Source organism: Halictus rubicundus, chromosome 3 (assembly GCF_050948215.1).
Source record: "Halictus rubicundus isolate RS-2024b chromosome 3, iyHalRubi1_principal, whole genome shotgun sequence".
Classification (NCBI taxonomy): Eukaryota; Metazoa; Arthropoda; class Insecta; order Hymenoptera; family Halictidae; genus Halictus; species Halictus rubicundus.
In genome coordinates, this window is record NC_135151.1 from 10,613,344 (window position 1) to 10,633,307 (window position 19,964).

General features: G+C 43.5%; 1 protein-coding gene and 1 long non-coding RNA gene across 2 annotated transcripts in view; one reads left to right on the top strand and one right to left on the bottom strand.

Annotated features, from left to right (window-relative positions):
• Positions 1-19,964, bottom strand: part of LOC143352662 (uncharacterized) — a 607,068-nt gene that overhangs the window by 545,056 nt on the left and 42,048 nt on the right. The window lies entirely within an intron of this gene.
• LOC143352657 (dipeptidase 1) overlaps positions 1-19,964 on the top strand; it is a 156,664-nt gene that overhangs the window by 62,529 nt on the left and 74,171 nt on the right. Inside the window, exon 5 of the mRNA XM_076785335.1 lies at positions 14,067-14,217. Within this exon, the coding sequence (XP_076641450.1) occupies positions 14,067-14,217 (151 nt within the window). The remainder of the gene's footprint in view (positions 1-14,066; positions 14,218-19,964) is intronic.

The following is a 19,964-nucleotide window of genomic DNA, read 5'->3' on the forward strand; positions in this document are numbered from 1 at the left end:
ATATATACGTATTTTATACAATATTGCCCGAGGGTGAGTTGCAGCCAAGGGCTGTTTAAAACACGGCCCATAAATTATGGTTGAAGTCATGCGGTGGTGCAACTAAATCACACTAAACTAAAACGAAACACGTATAAACAGGGAAAAAGGCAAATGTTAGAGCTTGTTTAAACAATGCTGCTTAACTACGTCTAAAATACTATGTGATAATTAAAACAATACAAACACAATGCTTACACACTAACAAATACAAGGGCTTTACATATGAACAAATATTTCTACTTGTATCTGAATGTTCCGAGTAATGAAAAGTAACTTTGAAGATTGAAATTAAGCAACTTAATACTAGGCAAATGTATAGAAACATTTATAAACCATTCCCTGAGTAGAAACCCTCGAAAAATAGATCAAGATCTTATAAAACAAAAAAGTATACGAACAATATCGTAACTAGCAATTCTGACATTAAGTAAGCTAACACTCAAAAATATACTGGGTGTCTTCAAAATCACGGTACAAGCGGAGAATGGTGATACTACATATAAAAATAAATTGAAAGGTGGCGAAAAAAAAGGGTTTTTGAGAAAATTCAGTTTAAAACAGTGGTTCTTAACCTTTTCAGTGATCGGCATCCCCTTGAATCTAAAAATAAATTCTCGCACCCCCTTGAAAAATGTATCTGTATTTCTTTATTTAGAAAATTACATCTATCGCAAGATCATTTATTTATTGAACAATACATTTTTCATCGAAAATTTAGAAACTTCGCTCGCACCCCCAGGGGTGGACGCACCCCAGATTAAGAACCACCGGTCTAAAAGATCAACGGACACTTTTGCTTCTTGTACATGCTATAGCACACAAACCTCAAAGAAAAATGTTATTTCTAGACTGCGGATTTTATGCATTTATGACAAAAATGAGTATGTGTAATTCAAAACAGTAAAAAGGTTAAAAGAGTTTAACCATGTCGATATACCATTTTTAACGCATAAAAATGACTAGTGAGTTTAAATAATTCCTTTTTATCGTTTCACTTCTGCAAGATTTCGAAGATATCCTCAATGCACACCTGCCTGATTATAAATTTTCAAAAATTGAATACTCTGATACCTGCAAAGCACGTAGAAAAGCCTTGAAAAATTGCTCGAGAAATTAAGAAGGGAAGGAAAATTGACTGACACCGACAGAGCAAATAGAAAAACACGCGAAAAAGCTCGGGTAACTAACCCCGTTTACAGAAGCAAGACAGTCTCGCTAATCCGAGGCAGGCCTGATCGCCCAGCTCTAACGATGCCCGAAAATAAATTTGAATGGTGCGCAATCCCTCGGCACCCGGCCAAGAGGATTTGATTTGAACGGGTGCGTGGGTGGATCGTCATCGAGCCGCTCGTTAAGAGCGATTTTCGTGCATATCCCACGTCCTCTTTTTTTCCTATCGTCGAGGAGCAAGAAACGCTGACGATTAACGTTGCACGCCAACCAACTCTGACAAGGGAACCCTGGTGACTGATGCACGCCGATTTCGATTTTTAATCTAATTTTCGTGAAAAAAATGTTCTGTCGTTTGCGATGTATAAGCACTTGCGTACAAAGGGCCGGTTCGAATAAAAGGATATATTTCTGCCTTGAAGAAAAACGGACATGAAATACGTCTAAATTCTTAGGTGGGTCTAACGAACACCTGTGCAAAGTTTCATCAGAATCGGCGTGTATCGGTCACCGGGGCTCCCTTTGTGTGTCAGTGGCATCAATCTCGGTGGTTGTCGCCGTTGTTTGCCCATAAACAAATTTATGTAGCCGTGCGGTACCTCCGGCGAGATCGCCACCCGTTTCGTTTTCGGGCCGGCGCGGCGTTCGAATGAATCGTTCGAAGCTCGGCATTAAATCGTCTGCCGGGCGGAAACGTGGAAGAGGAACGACACGCGAGCAGGAGGTATCGCTTGCTTCCTGCGCCGGGCTCCGTAGTCGCCGTTTAATGGAATCGGCGCCGCTTGTCCCGCAACTCAAACACGGAAACGTTAATTGCTAATCAGCTCTTATATAATGTAAACAGCATCGCGCGAGTACGCAACTCGCTAGCGTCTTCGAAGCTCCATCTCCGAGCGTGTCGGCGAGTTCTCGAGGACGTAACACACCGTCGACAGCCTGTTCGGTGGGGGGAGGGGGAGGGGAAGGAGGAAGAGGAGTCGATCCCCGTCGAGGATCACCGGGAAATACGGTCCGGGAGCCGGAGGGAGCTTCACACGCGAAGAATATGAAATCGAGCTTTCGAGGTCGACGAACGTCGGGAATTACCATCCTCTATTTGTTCCGAGAATGGGCCGGCCGACGTTACACACCGCCAGAATTCCTGGCGGAATGCCAATGCTAGAGTGGGGGGGGGGATGGTTTGCTGCTCCGGCTGCTGGCACACCCGCCGGCAACATTCCCCTTCAACAACCCCCGGAGACCATCCCCGGCTGGGACTCTTTCGTTATTTTAAGAAAGAAGCGTCGCCGCGTGCTCGCCGGCCGCGCCTTCCTCGGATTTAATTAATTTCACGACACGCGAGAACTTCTGATTGGCCAGCGACGATCTGCAAGAGTTTCGTCCGATTCGCGTCGATGTTGCGGAGGAGGGTTTTGTATTCTCTGCTGCGATTCCCGGGCGCCTGCGAGCTGTCAGCGAGCTCGGAGAGATGATGAGAGGGTAGAGGCGCGATTTGGAACAGTAACGTTGAACGGACGCAATCTCGTTTTAAGTAAACTTGTTATTATCAAAGTAGCCGCCATTGTAATCAACGTGTTCTGTCAATGAATTTCAAATTTCTTGATTGTATTAATGTAGAAATCGAATTTCCTGGGCACTCACGTTCTCCATTCACAAAATTGTCCATTTTGAGGTTCTTCTTACCCCCTCACCATATTTTTAGTGAGAAAGAGCTTGTATACTTACTGATAATCAACTGGGAATCCGTTAAAAACATTCCTTTCTCGAGGGTTGAATGCACTGTTGAATATAAAGAAATATTTTGAATAATACAGACTGGAAATGAAAGAGAAAGAGTTAATACACTTCTTGATAATCTATCGGATCCTTAGAGAGCTATCTACGCACCCTCAACTGTGAATCCGTTAAAAACATCCCTTTCTCGAGGGTTAAGTGCACTCTTGAATATAAAGAAATATCTTGAATAATACAGATTGAAAATAGAAGAGAAAGAGTTAATACACTTATTGATCATCTATCGGATCCTTAGAGAGCTATCTAGGCACCCTCAACTGTGAATCCGTTAAAAACACCACTTTCTCGAGGGTTGAATGCACTGTTGAATATAAAGAAATATTTTGAATAATACAGATTGAAAATAAAAGAGAAAGAGTTAATACACTTATTGATAATCTATCGGATCCTTAGAGAGCTATCTACGCACCCTCAACTGTGAATCCGTTAATAACACCCCTGTCTCGACGGTTCAATGCACTATTGAATATAAAGAAATATTTTGAATAACACAGATTCGAAATGAAAGAGAAAGAGTTAATACATTTATTGATAATCTATCGGATCCTTAGAGAGCTATCTACGCACCCTCAACTGTGTATCCGTTAAAAACACCCCTTTCTCGAGGGTTGAATGCACTCTTCAACTATAAAAGAATAATACTTGCAACAAAAGAGATCGACACTGATAGAGGAGGAGTTGGTCGAGTTACTGATAATCAAACCCGGCTTATGAAACCCATAAGGAACTATTTAAGCTCTCTAACACTTAGAAAGAGCTCCGTTCTCGAGGGATGAATGCATTCTTGAACATACGAAGATCGAGAAGGTTACAAGCACGTGTAAAAAGATAAAAAAATGGGAGGAGATGAAGTAGTAGTAGAACTAGATGTATCAAAAATCTTTCAGACCCAGTCTAGAGGGAAGGTGATCGGTCAAAGAGGATGCGCACGACAGGTATCGGTCGAGAAGCCATTGGACGGCGAGTAGGCAGGTGCCGGAGCAAATTTGTTCCATTCACCGGGCCTCGAAAAATAAATTGAACGTCTCTCTACTTCTCCGCTGGCCCGGATTTACGCACGGAGATTAGGGGGATGTTCGATCGAAGCACCAGGGACTTCGCCGGCTCGTGTTTGCTTCCGGTTGGCCGTTCGACGTCGCTTGTCCTTGGACGAACGCCAAGAAGTAGCGCGATGGAAAGCCACGTCGACGTCGTGGAAAAATCGGGCCAAACCCACCCCCCCCCTCCCTTCCCCCACCGTCGTCATCATCGTCACCGTAGAAGCTCTATCGAGATTTTAGGGTGCATTCGAACCGGTGAAAGGGGACGCCTTCCGCCGGCAGGAAGCGGACATCAGCCTCTGGATGTAACGAGCAACTTCCGAGCCAGCAGGCTCACCTATTTTGCAATGATTCGCCTGAATCCTGATGGGGACGCGCCCGGAAGAAAAGCTGTGTTCGAGAAGGGCCATCGAGAACGATGATCTACAGATCGATCCTCCCGGCAGCCCTACCCCGATGGAAATTCCCGTAGAATTTAGAACAGCGAGACTCGGAAAGAGAGCTGTAAAGTTTGATGACTTGAAAGCATGAACGCCGGATAAAGTATCAGATTTTGTGGCTCGTACTTAGGTTCCACTTACGCGGAGGCGTTGCGAACGCTGTTTTTCGAAGCGGGAGGAAGTCCTCGCGAGAAATGAATTTCCGGCGAGGAGTAGAAAAGCTTGGGTTCTGCAGCTCTGGCTGTTCTCCTACTTCGATCATTCTTCGCGGTTCTGCGAACAAAAATTTTGGTCATTTCCGGTTTACAACCCCCGTATCTTTGACTTAATATTAATATTCGTAGGACGAAAGTTTGGAACGATTCTGTGAATTAAGGAACTAGATTATGAGACACAATTAGTTCATTTGTACAGAATCGGAACAAGTCATTTCGACAAACTTTTTTTTTCTGTGATTTGTGTAAAAAGAGAAGTTTGTTAAGAATGTGTAAGTGGCATTTTGTGTTGCAATGTTTCCAGTGTACCTAGGTGTTGGAGTTTAAATTTCGATAAAATTAAGACAGCTGTCCTTTCCAGCAAGGAATTCGGACGGCTACAAGTAATTTCAATAATTTATGAACAAACGTAGCGAGCAATCCGAGTAGCTGTTTCTGAGGGTAAATGCCAGGTTCTCGTCAAAAGAGCAGTTCATTAAAAACGGATAAGCGGCTCGAAACTTTCCGTACTTTAATGTTTCGAGCATACCGAGGAATTTGAGCTTCCGCTTAAAATTGAGCAGAGACAGCTGAAAAATTCGAACAAATAATTGCAATAATTTACAAACAAAGGTAGCGAGCAATCTGAACGGCTGTTTCCGAGAGTAATTGCCAGATTCTCATCGGAATGGCAGCTTATTAAAACCCTGTAAGCAGCTCGAAACTTTCTGTGCTTCAGCGTTTCGTGAAGTTTCGGGCTCTGGTTGAAATTGAATACTGACAGTGATCATCTCTTGAGAAATTCCGGCGATCGGCGGCATTGTTCTCTCTCCGTGAATGGGGATGCTACGTGGAGGATTGAAAAATGATTGCTTCGAGGACGACAGCGACAGAAACGGCGATGATTGCGGCGTCGATACAGTTCTCGGCTTCGAACCAGTAATCCGCCGCAGCTCGCGAGGATGATAAGAAGCTGGTAAATCGAAGCGGAACGGGGAGGGTAAAAAAGCGAGCAGGTTGGCGCCCCGACGAGTCGACGACATTGACGGAAACGAGGAAAAAGAGCAAATAGTTTCACAAAAGGAGAGCGCTGTGTGCTCGCCCCTTGATCGTCTATCTCTCGGCTAAACTCGATACCTGCGTCTCGTCGACCGAGTCGGTGGGTCGACGAAGAAACGGAGGAAAAGAAACGAGGGGAACCTTGTTACGCGATAAAAACGGGTGATAATTTTCAAAGGGCGGCGGCTGCGACAGCAATCGGGCGGATCGCGAATTTCTTCTGAATGGTCTTTCACAATCAATGTTTTCACAGAAACGAAATAATCATTTCATCGTCCCCAATACGTTACTTCCATTGTGTACAGTAGTTCCCTGGGAGATTAACTCAACGAGCAGCGGGGCTTTATCAGTTTAGAAACTCCCACTGAAGTGACGCGAAACGTAGTATCTACACTTTCCCATCAACCCCTTCTCTTCATGATTCACCACCATAATTTGCTTTAACGACACCTTTGACAGAATATTTTAGCAAATCGAAAGTGATATATCGTTTTTATCGAGGACGTTTCATTTATTTTGTTGCGCCATGCATTTTGGTTAGACTTACATTAAAAATATCTGTTTTGATTATTTTCGTTTTTTTAGAAATCTCGAGGTCGTCATTTCTTCAAACGGGACCACCCTTATTAAACACCTGCGATGATAGTTCCTCTCCTTAGGAATTCAGTGACTATAATTACTCAAGGTCATTCAAGGTCACGGACAGGGGAAACGTATCCTCCTCCACCCTCGATGTTTAGTGAATTAAAAGTGGTGTATGATTGCAGTAACCAGTAATTGGACATGTGATTTTTAGTCTTTCCTTTCAGAAGCAAGCGGAGAAGCAAGAAGTAACTGGAAGCAAATTTGTTTGGAACCATAGAAATAACGCGATCACTTGCGAACAAAGTAGTCGGACAAAAGGCACGTCGCTAATCGACGAATCTTTTAAATTTTGGAGGTATTTCGGAAGAAGCGCACGGAAGTTGGAGTCCAGTTACGACCTTAAATAAAACCGTCTTTAATGGAGACGGTGTCGTGGAAAATATGCGGTGGAGGTAGCGTGTGAGTTCATAAAAACGGTCCCCGACCCTGGCGGTATCGTTCTTCCAGAAAATCGAGCAGCAAGAATGTTCTAACCACTGGTATTCTTGCCTCGCAGCGAGCTCTATCTACGTTGGTATCGGTTTTCAGGGGCTCGACTGTCCTCGCTCCACTAGATACCTTCGCGAAATATTAGAATACGGGAACGTCGAACGGCCACGCCCACGTCTGCATACGTATTCCCCGTCGATTTTTGCAATCAAGCCCCCAGCACGGTTTTTTACGGGGCCCCGTAATAATTTGGCCGATTCCATGCAACACGGCTGCCGACCTGATGAGAAAACGTCTCGTCGGTGGTGGTGGAGGGTGGGGGGGATGGGGAAAAGCCTGGGAAGATGCAGCCGGTTGTAAATTCCGGGTGAAATGGAAAAATGTCAAGCCATACCGACCGTTCTGCCGCGTTCGATAAGCCGAAACCCGGCGACTGCATGTCGGCATGCACATGCATACGTAAACAGACATGCAATACGCGGCGTGGCGGCAACCGCCATCTCTCCGCGTATGTGGTGCCTACCGTCGCGTCGTCGGCCGGTCTGCGCATAAAGGAACGATTGTTCAAAATTTGCGAGCTGCTTCTCGCCGATATAACGTCCGCCTTTTGACCGATTAATGGGACCGCACCGCTTTGATGGAATTCCGGCTATTGTCGGCGACATCTCGAGGAGAAATTTTCGTATCGCTGAATGGAGAGACCCGACCACCGCTGGAATAGGACGGGCTCCGGCTATTCGAAGAATATCGGGCATGCTCGCTGCCACCGAGATCTCCGACGAACACCATACGTCATGACTACACACTCGTCGAAGATGAATTTCCTATTGATTGCCAAACCACTTGCCTTTCAACGTATCTTACCGGCACGGGTCGCTGAACATTTTTACATTCGGCCAGCTCTGTCGAGATAACTATTCGTACGACCCACGAATTCTGCGGAGAAAATTGTTCCCGGGTGAGAGACCGGGGGAAGTCGATACAGTTTTCACTGTTTCATTTCTACAATTTTTGTTTGTATCAATTACGTAAAAACAGGAGAATGTTCGCGGAACCTTCCACTTTACATAGATTGTAATCTTATATAAAAATAGGTTGTAATCTTTTTATTTGCTCGACTGTGGGGCAAGTTGATACATCTCCGTTTCTGGTTAATATATATTTTTTATTAACCCCTTGGCCTGCAATATCGAGTCATACTCGTGATGAAGATTCTGAACAGAGTCTAATAAATATGTATGTTATTAATTTCCTTTAAACTGGAATAAAATTCTAGTTTGGCGTTGTTAATGTATACAGCTATCGAAGAAAATATAGACATACAATGGATACAAATTTTCTCCCTTTTTTAGGAAATTATGAATCACAAAAGAGTTCTAGTCACTGAAACCGTAAAATAAATGGTAGTCCAAGGGGTTAAATATCTTAAGATTGTCATTTTATGTATATTATATTATGCTTGCATATTACCTCAGCACCAACAAATCTTTCATTGGGGCATAAGCTTTCTCAAAATGATCTCGCGATATGTCGCCACATTTTTTAATATAAAATTATTTATATAATTATTTAGTAAAAATAAAATCCACATATACATAAAAATTCATCTTAGAGTCTTCACCATCTGTCTGACGTATTGTGTAAAACAAAAGGTTGATTTTAACGTGTAATAAGTAGAAAACGTCTGAATAAATGTTTCAAGTAAAGTTTCGTGTTCAAAGTTGACTCAGACCGTGTATCAAAGACAGGCATAATTAACCAGATATTATCGTATAAGGTAAAGGATTGATTTCAGGAAATAGTAAATAGAAAGTTTGTGAATAAATGCTTAAAGTAAAGTTTCGTGTTCACAAAGTTGACTCAGACCTTTTATGAAAGACAGGCTTAATTAACCAGACACTATCGTATAAGGCAAAGGATTGATTTCAGCAAATGGTAAATAGAAAGTTTGTGAATAAATGCTTAAAGTAAAGTTTCGTGTTCAGAGTTGACTCAGACCATGTATGAAAGAAAGGCATAATTAACGTATCAGGTTACTATCGTATAAGGCAAAGGATTGATTTCAGCAAATAGTAAATAGAAAGTTTGTGAATAAATGTTCAAAGTAAAGTTTCGTGTTCGAAGTAGACTCAGACCATTTGTCAAATACAGACATAAATTAATTAACCAGATGCTGTCGTATAAGGTAATGGATTGACTTCAGGAAACGATAAATGAAAAGTGTCTGAACAAACGTTTCATTAAAACTGTTGTATTCAAGCTAACCCAGAACATTTTTTAAAGGCAGGAATCAATTCCTCTCATTGTATACGTCCGTAAATTGTCATTGGTCGACAGACCGAAAGTATAAATATTTCCAAGTTGGATATCTCGCTATAATTCTCCGTTATCGTCCGAAACCGCGAGATACATACAAATCGGTTATAGCCAGTAACGTGAACTACGACCCACTCCGACCATCGATAACCACGTTACCGGTTCAAAGTAAAAACACACTAACACGGATACAACCCGAAGATGCACTCAAGGTTCGCGGTGCTTTCGTTTACGATTCACAGTTAACAAGGAAGACGAAAATGTCTGGCGGACAACGGGCGAAGTAGATATATTTACATGAACCAATCGTCGCTTCCTGCTGGAAACTTTCAACGTAAAGCGTACTTTCGCAGCGTTCCGTGAAGCGATAGTTCGGGAAGCACCGGAGAGTTCGAGGGCAGAGATTTATGGCAGCGGAGGACGAAGTTGGTGCTCCTGTTTACAATGCTCCTGCGACCGAGGATCCCTTTGATTTCTAACTGACGGGAACGTTCTCTTCCGAGAGCTCTGCCAGCCATAACTTGTCTCCCACGAAAGAAGGGACGCTGAGCAAGCGTTGGCGACAGATAGACGGTGGATGTTCACAAAGTGCTAAGACTGGTGTAATTATATAATACATCTAATTCTGTCGACTAAGAAATTTTCATTGTTCGGTGTTCATACGTCCCTCCTCCGGCTATACACTCGGCGCAATGTCAATACAGTGATTTGAACGCCTTGGAGAATTCCTATTCTGTTAGCTGGTTTAATTGCTGAGAGATGGCTACAACCATAAAACACATAGCTACCGATTGCACATAACTGGAACAACAACGTGCCAAAGCAGAGATTCCCAAAGAACTCGCGGAAAGTGTCAGAGAAAACTATTTTTGGGTACTTCTCTAAATTTGGTTAGTAATGTATATGAACGGTGTTCACGCTATTACTAGCCAGCGTTTTTCTTGTAAATAGTAAATATTAGAAAAAAAGGAAAAAGTAGTACTGATTTTTTTGTGTTTATACTATTTTGTTAGATATGAAGGTGACCTTCAATTTTTTCAATATGTATGCTGTATATCATTTTATATCACATGAAAGTGTGTGTCTAAAATAAAACCACCGTTGAAAATGTATACAAAAAATAAATCAGTTTTGTTAAATGTAAAAAGAATGCATATGCCTTGGTGAGCACTTTCCATTATACAGAATTATTATTGCAACACTCGTCTACAATTAATGTAATATTTTTCAATTTTTGGCACTCTAGAAAGTGCGGCCATGGCAACATTTTTTACAAAAATCTAAATTTGGTTACTAATGTACATGTAATGGTAATTATTCACAAAAAATGAAATTTGACAATAAAATTAATAAATTTAAAAAAATTAACGATACTTTTTTTAAAATTATTATATGATTCATAATATCAATTTCCTCCTAACATGCAGTTTCGCCCAAGGAATTTATCGTACATCGTGATATGCACGTGTAGTGAGATATGCCCCGCTTGTCCGCACTGTGCGCTGCAGCAATGAACACCGGGAAGCAAAAGAAACTTTGAAAGCTGCACGCAAGATACTTCGGAGACTGTCGTCATCCCCGAAACAGCTGGAACGCTCCGAAGCATGTAGCCGTCGCGAATGTAATTCTAAAAAATTTCGAAGGGAATTGGGGCTGCTTCGAGAACGAGCGCAAAACTATCGATTCGCGGCGGGTAGCGGTTCAGCATGCGGAATAAAGGGAGCGGCACGAATGCGGGAAGATCAGGAATTCCTGGAGAAACGGAAAACCGCGGTCGAAAACGGCAGATAACGTTGAAACTTCGGCCACCGCTGTGGGCACCGTAATCGCCGGCACCGTTTCGAGCGTGTGCCGCGAGCGTGAAGAACGTAGAGTCTCGAACAGCCGCGAAAGTATATCCGGGCGAGCTATAAATCAGCGGGCACGGTGAATCGGGGTTCATCGACAGCGTTCCTTTTTCGGTTGTTCCTCCATTAGGGGCTTAACGCAGCGTAATCGGCGAGAGCGAGTCTCGTGGAAATTAAAGTCGAGACAAATGGCTACTGGCACCGGGACACGCTCGATTTGCTTCGCCGTGCGCCGAAGCGTCTTCGAAAACCGAACGCGCCGAGCTGACTTCGCCGACAGTCGTCGAGTGCAAGTTATGGCGAAGTTCTTCCGTTCGGTAGAACCCCTGCGACAGCAGCCTCTGCGTCCGAGCGTATCCGGTGGTCCGAGTTCGGTTGACAGGCTTGCTAGACCGTGAAACTCCTACAATATTCATTTATTAATCATCGTAAGGATCGGTGACAGGTGACCGGAGTGTCGAGGTAAATGGAGGTTCTGACAGAGATACAAATTGTGAAGCAACTCTGCGGTACCGAACCGAACAAGTTTCAGGTAGATTGCGTTCAAATTTCGGGAAATTTGTTTAAATATTCGCTGCTTACCTTGTATTTCCGTCACTGTCTTATTGCTGTTACCTTTTGTTCTTATTGTTACTCTCACTTTTCTATATGAAGTGAATTAGTTGAAAACACGAATTTGGACACTTACGGTAGAGACCTTCGCGACAGTTACGGAGATAATACTGTAGAGCTCGTAATTTTGACGGGTCCCGTAAACGTAGCGTTAGAAAAGTTGCTCCAAACAGTGTACAGAAACTTGTCCGACCCACCGCGTGCAGATTTTCGCTAGTGGTTACAACCAGGTAGGTTGGCCGCAGTTAGCCAGCCATTACCGAAGTCGGGGCGCACATCGGAATTGAGTTACGATTGGATTTTCAACGGCGGAAAGTTTCGATAGATCGAAGAAAGGAGCGGGGCTCGCCTGCTTCATGGTCGCAGTTCTCGGTCGTCGTTGCGGCCGCGGTTGAATTCGCGAGACCGCAGAACGGGTCCTCCATTAACGCGAACTCGAGGGGGCTCGATCGCGACCGGCGAAACGCGGAAAAGTTCAAGTCCCCGCGACAAATGGCAATTCGTCGGTGGGGCTCCGCTCCGAACGATACAAACGCGAGCACCGGCCGGCCATCCGGCGCACACATAGCTGCTGGATCCTCTTGTATCGGTGCCCCGGAAGCGCCGAACCTAACGCAATTTGTACGCGGTGTTTTAATCGAATCTGAACGACACCGAGCCCGCGAATCCGATTCCACGCGGTCCGATAGCCCGCCTTTACACGGCTCGGCTCGATTAAAACGATTAAACGCCGGACGGAATCGAATTCGCGGCGCGCTGACTAAATACTGACAAAATACCCGCTCCGCAAGAAGGATTTTCGGAGTGGCCAACAATGTTCTTCGAAAGCCCCCCCTCCGCGGCGGCCATTATCCCTCGGTCGGCATTAATCAAGCCCCGTTTATGTCTCGTAATTAATGATCCGCGAGATAACGCCCTCTGCCCGCAGGTAATTCCGATGATTTAATTAAACCGAACCGATCGAAAGTGACTGATAACTTTCGACGATCGACCCGTACTTCACTTTAAATCTGCAGTCTTTGAAAATCACGGATCTGAAAATCTCGGTGACAAAATGAGGGCCCGCGTTATTTCCGTTTGTAATAATTTTCTTCGATAAAACGGTACTAATTGCAACCGCGATTTTACAGTTGGTTTGTAGTCAACTGAGATAGCTAGCTTCCCAAACTACGAAGACATTTATCCTCTAAGTTAAAAATTAATATAATTATATATGAGATTACAGCTCAAACAATTGTGAGCAGAAGTTGTAAATTGTTACAGTGATTTCTCTATACATGTCGCCAACGCCTGGATGATAACACGGCTTGGGTATGTCTCCTGGACGATACACGAAGCTGGCAAGGCCCGTGTTGTTGACATATATCGAGAATTCAATGTATTGTAATTTTACAGTGGCTCTGTAATAAACTAAAGTAGCTAGCTACGTAAAACATTGATTGCCCTGTATCGTACCATCGATAGGAGAATGCTAGCTACGAAGACACGTATCCTCTAATATGATAGTAATAGTATTGTATATGAAATAACAGCTCTAATAAATATAACCCGTGCACAATCTGTGAATTACGCGGCCAGTACCAACATGATAGTGTGAAAACCCATAAGGACCATTTAGACCCCAGAAATCAATGACCCGCCACAAAAACACCGTTCTCCTCAGGACCTTTGGGTTCTGAGGACTTCGAAGGCCTCTACCAACGTCTTCTAGCTTTCCAGGAATGGTCAGAGTCCCTTGGGACCCCTTCCATCAGCATCTAGGATCCCCAAGATCTCCGAAGTCCCCTCGAGCATCCTCCACGGAGCTTATGGGGCTCCTATGATCCTCGACTTCCCTCGAGGGTCTTTCTAAGAGACTGCGACATCCTTGGACTGTCTGAAATTCCTTGGAGTGCTCTTACAAAGTCCTCTGATCCGTTGTCTTCCTGTGTAACGCACGCTATGCGAACCCATTGTCCATGTAGGGTCACTGGAGTACTAATTACTGGGTCTTGTATCAAGATTCTACTCCGAGGTATCACATTTCGATATGTACGTACGAAGATGACGCGATCAAGGTGACCTAGAGTATTTTTTTTTTTGAGTAAGTGGTTTTCCAAGGTCAACTTAAGATATAGGTGATGATATTATAGGTCGCCGAATACGTCCTTACCTCGACAACAACGTGACATTAAAAAGGGTTGACTTTGAAAAACCTCAAGGTCACCCTGGTGTCTCAGAAAAAATGGGGTATAGAAAAATCAAATTGTACTCATTCGATGCGTCCCTTAAACTGTAGCATGAATGATTAAAAAGTTTTTTTGATACAACTCATAGATATAAAGTTATTTTAGATTGTAGTTCGTACTGACCCACCCTGTATATACAATCGTCATGTTACGCAAAATTCCCAAATTTGTCCCTGATCACTATAGCGGTGTTCGGCCCTGTAAAGGGCACAAGGATGATCAGGTGGACTGAAGACGCGTTTCATTTCAGGTATAGAGAGAGCGCACAAGGAGGGTAGATTAGCGAGCCTGATAGGGGTGGAGGGTGGCCACGCTGTCGGTGCGAGCCTGGCAGTTCTGAGGATGTTGTACGAGTTGGGTGCCAGATATCTCACCCTCACGCACACCTGTAATATACCTTGGTGAGTATACCAATCGCGACAGCTACGAATTACGACCATGTTTGCCTAAGCAATTTATATGGAGATTGACCGCGAGATTGACGCGATAAAAATCTTGGTTCGCTGCGATCCGAGTTGAAAACACAAGGTGCGAACAAAACGAAACCGGACTCTGTCAGTTTCCATGCGCGATGTCATCGGATAAAATTTGATAACATCATTTATTAACGTCACTTCTTTATGCTTCATCAGCCACGGATATTTTGACGCGTGCTACATGCAATTTAATAGAAGCATGATCGCTCTGCGATTCGACAATGTACCCAAAAAGGTGGAACGAAACCACACGAAATTTAAAAAGGTTCTATTAATCAGCCGATCTGAGTCTGTCTTCTATTTCAATCGTAGAAGTTTCCTTCTGCGTTAATGTAGCGACTCCGACAGTTCTGCAATCCCATTACTGGTTGTTGGAAATCATTTTCTTCGAGTCCCCGCTTCAGTTTCTTCGCGCGAAGCGTCTGCTCCGATTCAACGCGAACTTCTTCTGCCGTGTCAAAGCGTTGCCCTTTGAACTCCCTTGATTTCACTTTTCGAAGCAAGAAGCTACAACGAATCGACGTGCCGAAGCAGTTCGAATGTCCCCGAGCGAGCAAGGGTGTGGCCCCTGAAACGTTTGCTTCCCCCACCAATCCCTTTTTCATGCAGCGCGCACTTGCGTCGCGTTCGCTGGTGTCTAGTGACTGGTAGCTACTCGCAACAGACGAAGCGCGTCCTTTCTTCGTGGGAACGGCCCTTGCTGCAAGGGGACAATGGGCGCTATGGCGGGGACGGTTTCATCTCAAATGAGTCGAACCTGCCGAGCACAGCTATGGAATGTAATATGAATTTTTCATCAAATTTCATTGCTAATATTTCCATTCTAAAATCAGACATTTCAACAACCTAATAATTTGACAAAAAATTTCACGTCCACCGTGTGTTTCTTTCAAGCCGTATGACAAACAGCAGAGCCACGCGAACTACAGTGACTTCCCCATACAGGGTATTCGCGATAATTTGTACCCGAATTTTTCTCGTAGAAGGTAAACATTACTAGCAATACGAGAGGGTATCTCGATTTTTTGTATTTTTAATATTTTTCTGGAAACAAAGGTGACACCTCATTTTTTTAAATGGAATGCTACATATTTGTTTACGTCAAATGAAAACGGACATTGAGTCGGGTTCAACCATGTAGTATACTATGGTCTTTTATTTCTGCCCTTGTATGACCCTGAAGACCATTGTACACTACATGGTTGAACTCGTCTCAATGTCCGTTTTCATATGACGTAAACAAATATGTAACATTCGATTTCAAAAAATGAAGGTGACCTTTGTTTCTAGAAACATATTAAAAATACAAATTGTTATATTGCTAGTAAAATATACTACAACTCTCTTCAGTTTTTTTCTAATGTTTACCTTATCCGAAAAAAACGCTGGTACAAATTATCGCAAACACCCTGTATATGTAGCCAAGGCCTGGATGACAAACGTCGCGGAATTATCCCCACTAACGAGAGGTAAATCCCGTGAGGGGCCACGAAGCTCGTGTTGTTGACATATATCGCGAATTCAGTGTATACTAAATTGTTCGTAACGCGTATAGAGACATTCGCGGGTCAATGAAACTAGGCAGACTGATACCTACACAAAATCATCATGAAAATTTAGCTGACACCTTCGCAAGGAAACAGTGTCCGGTTTCTTTTCGTTCACCCGTTGTATACACCGGTGCGACATCGTTGCGCAGCCTGTTTATAGGTAAACTATTTTAGAAAATAACGCGGAGACAAACCGCGGCGTCGCGTCGCGTCGCTGAAACTGATGAAACGCAGACGTGCCAGATAGTCGGTCTATTTATGCCGTCGAGCGAGCACGAGAGCGCAGCTTTATCATCGCCGGACAATAAAAACGCGTCGCAAATGACACAACAAAGGGGCGAGTGGCGCGAGAACCACGGCCTCAAAACTTTCGCATCAAGCGTTTCCCCATATCGCGGGGAACAACCGCAGAGCCGCGGAACAATCACATAAAATCAAACTTTCAATCCGAAACTGTCGCGCGCAGAGATCCGATTTTGCTTGGTCTGTCCGTACGGGTACGTGCGAACAAATTCGGAATACTCTTCCTCTTCTTCTGACGACGAGGAAGCGGGCCTAACAGGATCGAAGTTCCATTGAACATAGCTACAGTGGCGGACAAAAGTTTAAGACGAAAAGAAAAGAAGGAAGTAATAATTCAATTGACATGAAAAACATAAATACAGTGGTTTTATTTTGGTGGTAACAGATGAATAGTTTGTTTACATATTGACAACAAAAATTTTTATTATGTTTCTGAGCATAATAGTAATAATATGCAAAAGAAAAACAAATCTATATTCTATTTTCATGGTCAAAAGTTTAAGACTATGTATAAAGGAAACATTTTATTCGAAAAATGTGTGAAATATTTGTTTTATTTCAATAATTTGTCCAAAATCCATTATTTTTTATCGCCTCGGCACATCTTTTCGGCATCGAATATACTAATTTTTGACATTTTTCAACAGGAATGGTATTCCAAGCCGTTTGTATTATAGAGTAAAGTTCATTCAGATTTTTTGGTTTATAATTTGCCACACTTTTCTTTACTATATTCTATAAGTTTTCAATTGGATTTAAGTCTGGTGACTGCGAAGGCCACGGTAGTACGTTAATATTTTCTTCACGAAAAAAATTTTTCACAGCTCGGGCTGTGTGTTTTGGATCATTATCCTGTTGGAATATGAAACTATGAGTCATATTATTGTGTGCATATGGTAACATGGTATTCTTCAACACGTCTATATACTGGAAACGGTCCATAATTCCAGCTATACGACGTATTGGTCCAGGGCCGTTGCGAGAGAAACACGCCCACACCATAACGCTACCACCCCCGTGTTTAATTGTGGGTAAAACGCATTGTGCTTTCAAATCTTCACCAATTCGGCGTCTTACATATTGTAACCCATCAGAAGCAACACGATTAAATTTTGATTCGTCTGAAAATAGTATTTTTTGCCAATCTTGACTCGTCCAATGTTCGTGAGCTTTAGCAAATGCAAGTCGCATTTTCCGATTTTTGGAACTGAGCATTGGTTTCTTCCGGGGTCTTCGTCCTCTTAAATGGAAGTTTTCCAAACGTCTTCTAACAGTTCTAGCACTAATGTTTGTGTCACTGTTCGTGTTTATTTCAACTGCAATGACACTTGCAGAACGAAAGCGGTCCTTTTCGCATAAGCGGTGAATCCGACGATCCAGTTTCGCAGTTGTTTTCCGAGGTCTTCCGCTTCTTGATCGATCAGAATATTAACCAGTCTTTAAAAATGTGTACCACGCTTGCTTACAAGCCGTTTCTGATTTATTTACAAGACTTGCTATTTTGGAAAATGTCATTTTTTCTTTTCGCAGTCTTACAATTTGCTCTCTTTCGTTTGGTAGCAAACTCCGAGACTTACCCATACTTTTCTCCACTGTATATAAACTTCAACCAACGAAAGGTATGCCAGACTCCGATTTCAAAATTTATATAGCAAATTATAGAAAGAACGTAATAGATGTTGCTTGTTAGACAGATCGTCTTAAACTAATGTCCGCTGCGCACAAACGTTCAGTAGAAACAAACGACTGAAACTTCTACATTGTTTACATTTGACGATCACAACATTGAGATGAAGGAGATGAAACATATACCTGTCTTACTTTGAAATATCAAACAGAATAGAAAGACAGTACTTGTATATTACGCGTATAATCGAAATCGCGTATCATCGTCTTAAATTTATGTCCGCTACTGTACATTCGCGACGCAAAATGTGCGGCCCGTCCCGAAGATTTCGACAGCGCGCATACCTGTACACCCCGTGTGTCTTCGGCCCCGGTAAAAACTTGAATGGATCCGCGCGATTGAGGAGGACTCGTCCTGCCGGGCCACTCCTCGCCAAATCTTCAGACGGCTTTCACATTCGTCCCGCTGCTGCGTCGAGAACTCTTTCCGCCGGAACAGTCCGACGTCCTACGAGTACCGCGATAGTCAGCTTCGAGGAAGACGTTGTAAATGGTTAATGGTAGAATTTACAGTTGTCGGGCTCGCCGACGGTTTTCCGGAAATCGCCCGGAACCGTCTCCCGGTTCCCGGTTCCCGGCGACTTCGCGCTCGCTCCCTCGGGGGCCCTTTTCAAACTTGAACTGTACCGTAAACTCGCAGCATTGACAGGTTTTTGTAATGCCGCGTTACATCGGAACGGAAATGTACGGATCCGTTCCCAGCCCTCCACTGTATTTATCGCGCTTTTCAGAACTTGTTTTCGAGTTGGAAATTTTAGTGGAAGTGTTACCGATATGTAGCTACAAAAGAGGCACGCGCGGTTTAAAAGCTACTACCATTGTGTCCAGAAAGTAAGGAGAATTTTCAATTGAAACTTCGCGGCTTTATCCAAATCGATGAATATTTTTTCTGTAGGTCGGTAGCTCTGTGACTGTCGTCTGTATCAAATTTCATGTCATTGTCTTCGGTAGTTTTTGAGATACGCTTGTTCGTCCACATTAATGAATATTTTTGTTGAGCAAAGAGTTTGTTGGAAATGTTGCGGAAAACCTTCGGCGCTCAGGCTATGTCGAAACAAAATGTCAAAAAATGTCGAAAAATGTTGTTGTGGCGAAACAACTCTTGGTTTTTGCACCACGATAATGCTTCGTCTCACACTGCATTTGTTGTGATCATTCGCTCATAAATTCGCCTGATTTAGCACCGTGCGACTTCCTTGAAGGGGGTGAAATTGATCTGAGAGAATAAATAAAGATTTTTCATTTCATAACAAAATTCGCCTTATTTTTCGGACACAGTAGTATCACAAGGAGAATGTAAATTTATTTGATCCGTACAAAATATAAGGTTCCAATGTTTCATTGAAACACAGCATTTTTTAATTGTTTTTGACTCTGTAGTCAAAACTCGCGAGGTCCCTGCAAAATATCAAACTCGTTGTCTCCAAAACTGTGAGAAAGTCTCCGGCAGGCAGTCCAGGGTTCATTAAAAACCAAGGCAGCCATAACTGTGACGTTGGTTTACGCGAATGTCGCCGACAGTGTTCGCGCAGTTTAGGGTAGTTCGCCGTGGCCCCGGATGGCCGACGGTATTTTTCACGATAGAATTTCGCCGATAATACAGCCCCGTCGAACGTCGGGGCCGAGTATTCCAGTGGGCTGGGAGCGTCGCGATGTGACGAGAGCGCGGGGGTGGAAATCGGGGAGCGGAAATTACGTAAGGGTTGCCGGTGGCGCGACCCAGCTGCCGCTTGCTCGCCCGACGACAGAAACATTATTCTAGGACAAACAATGGACGAATTCCCTTTTACGAGGCGACACCGACGACGACTGCAACTAGGCAACGGAAAAACTGACGACGCAGAAAAGAGGGTGGAGAACAATAAAAAGCCCGGGGACGAACTGTCACGGCTTTCGCGACAGAAACGCCGAGGAACGCGCGAGCGCAAAGTTCGAATTTATTTTAGCGCCGGTGCGCGTCGCCTGGAAAATTAAACTTGTTACCGAGGCAATATACAGGATGCGCCGGAGGTGAATCTTCATGAAAAAATAAATTGCGAAGAAAGAAAAAGGTTTTGTTCTCGCAGATCTATTCCTCATAAAGCATACTCAATTTTGATATTTAATCCATTCCTCTAGCTCTACTAGTTTCCA